Consider the following 8,761-nt stretch of genomic DNA (forward strand, 5'->3'; position numbering starts at 1 on the left):
TATTTCACTTAGTATCCTCCAGGTCCATTCATGTTGAAACAGGTGACAGAAATTCCCTTTTTCATGGGTGAATCAAACACCATCATGTACATATACAATATTTCCTTTCCATTCAACTACCATTGGGTACTGAGGTTGACTCATCTTGGCTATGTGAATAGTGCTACAATGAATTTGGGAGAACAGATGTCTCTTCGACTTACCAGTTTCATTTCCTTTGGCTATCTATATACCAGGAGTGAAATTGCTGGCCATGTGGTAGCTCTATTTCTAGCTTTTTGAGAAATCTCCATACTCTTCTCCACATGGCTGTAGTAATTTATATTCCCACAAGCATTGTATAAGGTCTATTTTTTTTTTTTTTTTTTTTGAGACAGGGTCTCACTATGTAGTTGAGACTGACCTGGAACTCACTATGTAGCCCAGGCTGGTCTTGAACTCACAGCGATCCTCCTGCCTCAGCCTCCAGAGTGCTGGGATTACAGGCGTGTGCCACCATGCCCAGCTCCCTTTCTCTACATTCTTAGCAACACTTACCTTTGGCCTTTTTGATAAGAGTTAATCTACAGAATAAGGTGCTACTTATTGGGGTTTCGATTTGCATTCCCCTGATGATGTTCAGCATTTTTCCATGTATCTGTTGGGCGTTTGTACATCTAGAGAAATATTTGATTAGATCTATTGCCCAGTTTTAATCAGACAATTATGTTGCTGTTGAGTTCCCTACGTGTTTTGGATATTAACCCTTTAGCAGACATGTACTTTGCAAATACTTCTCGTGCTGTGTAGGTTGTCTGCTCATTTGCTGTCTCCCTTGCCATGCAAGGTTTTTCAGTTTGACATAATCTCACAGATCAATTTTTGTTTCTGTTGTCTGTGTTTTTGAGACTATATTTAAAAAGTTATTCCCCAGACCACTCTCATGGAGCTTCTGTTTTTCCTAGCAGTTTCATGGTTTTCAGCTCTTACATCTACATCTTTAATTCCTTTTGAGAGCTAACCTGTGGTGGTCTAGTCTCTACTTTATTTTCATCTTTTCATTCTCTCACATTTTTTTCTTTTCCCTTTTTGTTCTTCCCCTACGTATCACATCTACATCTTTAATTCCTTTTGAGAGCTAACCTGTGGTGATCTAGTCTCCCTGTTGCAGAAGAGACTGTGCTTCCTCCGTGTTTTCTTGGCACCTTGCTGGGAATTAGTTGGCTGGAAATACGTGGCTTTATTTCCAGTTCTCTATTCTGCTCAATTGGCTGTGCCTGTTTTTATGCCAGGACCATGCTGCTTTGACCACTGTAACTTTGCAGTGTCTTCTAAACCAGGCTTTTGAAGATCCAATATTGTTTCTGTTCAGTTCTGCTATCTGAAATCTTTTGTGCTTCCATACAAATTGTAGGACTGCTCCATTTCTGTAATGTCATTGGTGTTCGGATAGGAAATGCACCGAATCTGGTGATTGCTTTGGGTACTACAGACATCGTAACGATATTAATCCTTCCAATTCACAAGCAGTGGACTGCCTCCGCACTGTTCCGCATGTGTCTTCTTTGCTGTCTTTCATCAGTGTTTTATAGTTTTGATTATGCATTTCTTTCACCCCTTCATTCAGCTTATCCCTAGATTTGGGGTTTATGTTCACAGCAATTATTAATGGAGTCTATTTCTTTCAGCTAATTCATTATTGGTGAAATGCTAATTTTTTATATTGATGTATCTTGCAACTTAACTGAATTTCTTTATCACTCTAACAGGTTTTTGGTGAAGTCCTTAGGTTTTTCCTCTACGTAAGATCATGTCATCTGCAAACAGGGCTAGTTGGACTCCTCTCCCAATTTGCACACTCTTTTTCTCTTACCTAATCACTCTCACTAGAATTTGCAGAACTATGTTGAGTAAGAGTGGTAAAAGTGGATCTCCTTCTCCTGTTCCAGATCTTGAAGGACATGCTTTCAACTTCTCCCCACTTAGTATGATGTTAGCTGTGAACTTCTCATATGTGGCCTTGTACTGAAGTGTGTTCTTTCTATGTCTAGTTTGTCAGTTTTTATCATGAAGAATCTTGAATTTTATCAAATGCTTTTTCTGTGGTTACAGAGATGATCGGGTGGTTTTTGTTGCTAATGTATCATGTTTATTGGTTTGTGTATGTTAAACAGCCTTGCACCCTTTAGGTAAATCCTACTTGATTATCATGGATAATCTCCTTTGATGGATGTTTACTGGAAACAGTGGCTTGAAATTTTATTATTGTTGTGTCCATTTGGTTATTGGAGTAATCCTGGTCTCAAAGAACAAACTTGGATAAATCCCTTCCTCCATTTTCTTTCTTTCTTTCTTCTTAATATTTTGAGAAGAATTAGCCTTAGTTCTTCCTCACATGTTTGGTAAAATTCAGCAGTGAAGCTCTCAGGTCCTGGCTGTACTTTGACAGGAAATATTTTCTTGACAGAAGAGCACACTTGTAACCAGTGGCATATAATGTATTTAAAAGATCACAAAGGACTACTATGAAAAATTAGATGCCAATAAATTGGTATTATAGTTTTTAAAGCCATAAGGGGAACGAACTGGACAATCTAGAAAAAATGGATAATATCCTAAAAATATAAAACCTGCCCAAGCAGACCAGTAAGATTGAATCAGGGGCTGGGATTGAGCTCAGTGGTTCCACCACCTGCCTCTAAAGTGCAAGGTCCCGAGTTCGATCCTCAGGACCAAAAAAGATTGAATTGGTAACTAAAATCTTCCAACAACAAAAAGCTCAGAAGCCAGCTGGAAAGAGAAGAAACCAGTTAGCTGAAGGCAGTGAAAACAGGCAGCAGGAGTGCACTCGGGACTTAGCACATGAGATGGGTAAGTACAGACCAAATTACTTAAGCCAATACAGGTCATCTAAACTCTATTCTAAAGACACTGAGATGTCTTAGCCAAGTCTGCGATACAGCCGAGATCTTCACTTTTAAGAAACATTATAGTTTAGGACCACAGGTAAGGGCAGTGAGGTAGGACACAGGAGCAGGAATGCAAGTTCTCAGATTCAAAGACACAAGGACACTGGTAGAGAGATGGATGTGGCTTTCACTGAGGTAACACAGAAAGAAGGAAACAGACTTGAACCAGTGAAATGAGATGTTTGGGTGTGCAGTATAAGGCAGTGGGTGTTCTCAGGATAGACAAGCTTAGACATCCAGCAGAGAGAATTGTGCTGTGGGAGGAGTTAGGAGAAAGGACTGCTACGTAAGGGAAACTACAAAAAAACAGAGCTGAGGAGGAAAACCAAAACTACCTCAAAGGCCCCAGCACACAAAACTACACTGGCTAAAGAAACAGGAAGCAGGACCACAGCGACCCTACACATCTCCCTCAAAGTGGCACGCACTCCTTGTAAAAGCCAGGGGCCTCCCCAGGGACCTGTCTCTAGGTGGTTTGTGAAGAGATGTGTGAGATGTCTCTAGGCTCCGAGCTCTTAGGCAGAACCTCAGATACCATTCATTTGTTCCTTCTACTAACCATGCCTGGCCACTGGCTGCAAGGCATTATGAGTACCACAGATATGTCTATAAAATACCGTGAAAGTCCACAACACACTATGACTGATGATGGGAGCAATTCACAGCAAAGCAAAACAAACAGTGGTATGAAAAAGGAGGAATTCTAGCTCCTTGGCACGCTCAGGAGCCAGAGCATGGTGAGACTGCTGGAATCAAAACAGCATGGAAATCAGCAAGAAGGTAAGAACTGCAGGAAAAGCCCCAGAGTCTGACTGCAAGGAAGAGAAACAGAGCGCACTGTCCTCACTCACCAGACAGCGGGAAGTGTGTGCTGGGACACCGGCCACTGCTAAAAGGTGCCCATGGGACGCCGCTGTGAAGCCCCCACCTCTCAGGCTGTCCCTTCAAGCCTGCGGAGCTCGTCCGGGTAAAGTCCCAGCTGGCCACTCCTGCCTGGGTTGCTCTTAGCCCCTGTATATTCCAGATCCAAGCTGGGTGGCCTCCCAGGTAGGCTTTTCACGTGCTCTGCAGGGAACACGTGCAGCCACACCCGTTTCCTGATGCAGTACCTGTGCCCCTTTCCCTACAACACAGCCTTTCCCCTCCTCTACAGCGCCCATCTGGCCCAGCCTCTCCTGTTGCCTAGCAACACACTGACAATCCATGGATGGATCACTGTGCTTCTGTCCAAGCACAGTCCAGTCCCAAAGTACAGAGCATCCTCCTCACTGATCTAGCAGCCTCCTCGCTGGCAGACGCAAAAGCGTTCCCAGTCACCTAGGGTCTGCCTCATACATGCAACCCGATGGACAGGGTGGAGAAAGGACAGGGAGGATGACCACGGAAGGCTCATCTAGATGAACCGTGTGTGTGTACACTGAAGAGGTCCTTAATACATGGTCAATGTCCTTTCGGTCCCTCCATGGATTTATTACAGCTTTCAGTCTCCTATACAGAAAACTGTAAAACAGTTGCTTCTATCACTTAGAGGGCAATTTAAAATAACTGTTTTCTACCTTAGAAAGTGTCACTGATTTAAAGTGCACTAACACACTTCAGAGGTGGGGAGAAGGGTCTCACCGTCACACAGGAACATGCTGAGAATCGAAAGGTTAGCATTTTCCTGACCATTTTTAGCCACTCCTCTTTGGGTTAGGTAGCCCATTAGAAAACGGCTCCATTTCTGTCACCCTTTTCTTTCTTTCAATGTCCTGATGCAGATAAGTGACCTTTGCTTCCTCAGCTCTGTCACCCTGCCTGGGAGCCCAGTCTAGGAGACAGACCGACACCCCCTCCACTCCCGCGCTTCCTCCAAGACTTGCACCACTCAGATGAATCCCCGTGACCCTCCCTGATGGGCAGTCACCTTGCTCCAGGTCCCCAGGGGTCACTGTCCGCCCAAAGCACCTCCACATCTCAGAAAATGCTTCACACAGAAGAAGAGTTCGGAATCCTGGGAATCAGTTCGCATTTTATTGTACAGTACATTCATATAAGTTCCTGCATTTCCAAGGTAACCAGATCACATTCAGGTTAGCGCTGCTGGTAACAAAATCATGTAACTACCCTGGCTTAAAAACAAGATGATACACATTAATACTTCTTTCCCTTTAATACTGCAGAAGACAATAAATCACAAAATAAATCTCTAAAATCACATGCCTTGTACAATCCAGTGTGAAGGCATTGTATTCACGTTAAAATTAGACCATACAGGACACGGAGAGTTTCAAAACCCTCTAAAATTTCCCCCAGGGCCATCTTCTAATTGCCAGGGGGAGGGGAGAGACAGGCACTCAGCTTCAACACCTCAAGAAGTAAGGGTGGGAAAGTAGAGGGTCATTAACTCCAAAACTCATGGCTTGTCAGACTATATCTATAAAAATTACTTAATGACCTAAAATTTTAAACAGTTAACGTGAAGAAGGGAAGGTAATAGAGGAAGCACCTGGGAAAACTTCCACTAGTCACAGATGGGAAATTTAACCTGCAGACATCCCACAGAAAAAGGAAAATCTGAATCACACCCTGTCATATGCCAAGTTCTCAAGGTACATTTCATTGTATTAAATGAATACACAGTGATCCATGTTCGCAACAATTCAGAGAAAACCTCCCACCTGCAATATTTCCTGTAGATCATCTTACATCATGAAGACGACCAACACACTCAATGCTTAGAAAACTTAAAAAGCCAAACTGAGCTATAACAACTAAAACAAATTAGGTAGGAAAAAATTCAGCTGTGTGAGAAAGCAAGAAATTAGATTTGCTTCAATCTTTTGTTAAAAAAAAAAAAATGCCATTATAAAATGCTCTGGACCCTGGCCCAACACAGCTGGAATGATGAGTTACTAGAAACGGGAGCCCTGTTCAGACTGACAGCGCACACACTGTGGGTGTAACAATTAATTCACTCCCTAAGAACATAATTCAGAATCAATTCAGACTTGCCATGAACGCCGGCGACGAACAGGGCCCTATCACGTGCTGCCAAGCGACTGCTGGCTCCTGAACTTACACTCACCAGGTTTCAAAGGAAACTGATATGCGTATCTGCTGACCTTGAAAGAAATACCACCCCTTTCAAGGTAGAAAAGTATGGTGGAAAGGGGAATAAGACACTTCTTAAGAAAACCACGAAACATCTTGTGAAAAAAACCACAGCCAGTGCATATTTTACAACCCCTGAAGACAGCCCCCAACAGCAGGACGGGCGGGCGAAGGGAGCAGTGGTGTTTTTGAAACCAGAGTGATTTTCACAGAGTAAAATGCAGAATAAGTCAACATGTAACCAAGGTTTACATTATATCTAGAAATACGTTTTATGCTTTAAAAAAATTGCAATGCACTCCAAAAAATGTTTCTCATAATTCATGTACAACAGAAGGCACTGTTATCCGCATAAATCTATTGATTCTGCAATGGCAAAAACCTGAGACGTGCATGTTGATCCAATCTTCCAAAAGCCTCCTGGGGCTTTCAGCGTGTGGAGCAGGTGGCTGCCCTTTTCTACACAATGATTCTGTTTTCCTTACTCTCATACATTACAGTAGCTGCTGAAAATGTGTGTCCTGGGGCGGGCAGGGTCACAGGGAAAGGAGTGGCCAGAACTGCTGCCTGATGTGGCCGGAGGCCCTGAGAGCAACCCTCGCTCCCACCCCTGACCTCACACCCCGTGAAATCACACACGTTGGTGACACAACCGCTGATGGCCCTCGCTTCAGTTGTTGCTGGGCATAGTCCCAAAGTTAAACGCAGAGAGAACGCCTTTGTTTTCAAATGTGAAGCCACCCTGCTGTTCAATCTTCTTCTTTGCCTCTAGTTAAAAAAGAGAAGAAGAGTATTTCAGATGACAAAATTGGAAATAACCTCAAAAGAGCCAGATTCTTTATATACCAGGGGTGGAGCACCCATGGCACACGTGCCACAGCCAGCTGCTTGTGAGTGAAGGCTCTAAAAGGCTCACCAAACTGTTACATGCTTGAGACTTATGAAGGAACGTGACTCGCAGTATTAGTTACTCTGCCCAAGTAAATGTCAGCCCTTCACAGACCCATGTCAATAAGTAGCTCTGTTTATTATCACAGAAACATTGCTAAAGATGAGTGAAATAACAAGTCTCAATGCTGAATTTTTAATAGCTTCCATTTTTCTGGATGAAAGGGGACCCCAATGTCTCACAGGCAATCTGAAGGCCTGAATCTCTCTATATAAGAACCAGAGTTCTAAATTCTAGATGCATAGCTCACATGACCGACTAAATTTTCGCAAAATATTTTCCAGTCATAATCTAAGAGTGACTAGAATAATCTGATATAAAATAATTCATCCATCTTAAAACTGAAAATCAACAATAGCTACCAACATAAAGCCCAACAAACAGAAACGGAGAGCATGTTACAGCTCAGCTCCTAAATGTCCCCCAAAACACATCAAAGACCTGAGCACCAGCCCATCATGACAGGAGGGGTGGAGGCCTCAGGAGTGGGTCCGAAGAGGAAGTCTATCCCTGGGCTGCCTTTGAAGGGGACATGGGGGTGCTGGCCCCTTCTTCCCTTCCTCTCGGCTCCCCAGAGGCCTTGAGGTGAGCGGGTCTCCTGTGCCACATGCTTGTGCTGGATGAACTGCCTCGCCACAGTTCCAAGGTACATGAGTTGAAACCTGGAGCCAAAATGCCCTGTTCCCCCTTGTAAGCTGATTTCCTCTGGTATTTTGTCACCGAAACAGAAAGCTGACTGATGTGCCTTTCACTGCTAGGAGTACAACCTCCTCGTAGGAACTAATGCAGCACAGGTTTTTACAGAGCTATGGTGTGATAATGAGTGATTAAGCAAACAACTATTCAATAAAGACAACTCTTCATTATCATGAAGGTTTGGTCCCTAATAATTCTGTGTTTTGAGACAGGGTCTCACTGTGTAGCCTAGGCTGGCCTTGAACCTCATTCTTCTGCCTCGGCCTCCTGAGTGCTGGAATTAAACTGTTAGAGGTTTGGCCTCTAAGAATTTACAAAGTACTAGTTCAGTGGGCTGACTCCCAGCACTGCCACACACACTCTCCTGTGGAGGTGACCGGCTGACCTGCCACCGTCCTTCGGTGTTCTGCGAATGTGTACACCTCCTGCAGCATCCTCTTCTGATCGTCACTCAGAGGGGCCATCAGCAGCTGGTACCAGGCAGCATCCCGACTCTGCACACCTGTTGGGTTTCAGGGAAAGAGAAGAGTCCAGAGACAGTTGTCATCAGAGGAATGCCTAAGTGTCAGAGTGACAACGGAGGGCTCCGCCTGAGCGCCCCTCAGAATTCAACTCCGGGGCGTGTCAGAGGAACGTGGGACCCTGAGTTTACTAACTGTGGGCGTCCCCTGAAGTGTGGTCTTGGGAACACCTGTAGTCACTTGCTCAATTTTCTTCCTGTAGAACTTTCACCCTCCTACTTCAGCACTGCTTCTATAGCAAGACTCGGGTCTGCGCCTTTAGGCTGAATTTCCCCTTACCCTATTGGGCCTTTCAGTATCAACAGCTCCCCTCAAACTCAGCACAAATAAAAGCAAAGTTACTTTTCATTCCAATCTTTCCTTATGTCCCCATTTCCATCACTATTTCTATTAATCTCCCAGGTAACGTCTGTGAGCCCTTGGCACCTCTGACAGGTGCGGTGATGCACACCTGTAATCCAAGCACTTTGAGAAGCTGAGGCAGGAAAATCAAAAGTTTGAGCCTGGAAACTGAGCAACTTTGCAATACCATTGTCTCAAAATCAGAAATGAAA

The 8,761-nt window shown here is 44.1% G+C and overlaps 1 protein-coding gene across 1 annotated transcript in view; it reads right to left on the reverse strand.

Moving 5' to 3' along the window:
• Positions 1-5,778: 5,778 nt before the first annotated feature.
• Ipo8 (importin 8) overlaps positions 5,779-8,761 on the reverse strand; it is a 73,066-nt gene continuing 70,083 nt past the window's right edge. Inside the window, exons 23-24 of the mRNA XM_019208146.2 lie at positions 8,072-8,188; positions 5,779-6,809 (exon numbers count right to left, since the gene is read on the reverse strand). Coding sequence (XP_019063691.1) covers positions 6,712-6,809; positions 8,072-8,188 — 215 coding nt within the window. The 3' untranslated portion in view covers positions 5,779-6,711. The remainder of the gene's footprint in view (positions 6,810-8,071; positions 8,189-8,761) is intronic.

This window comes from Fukomys damarensis, unplaced genomic scaffold (assembly GCF_012274545.1).
Source record: "Fukomys damarensis isolate Sample0158 unplaced genomic scaffold, DMR_v1.0_HiC HiC_scaffold_15, whole genome shotgun sequence".
Lineage (NCBI taxonomy): Eukaryota > Metazoa > Chordata > Mammalia > Rodentia > Bathyergidae > Fukomys > Fukomys damarensis.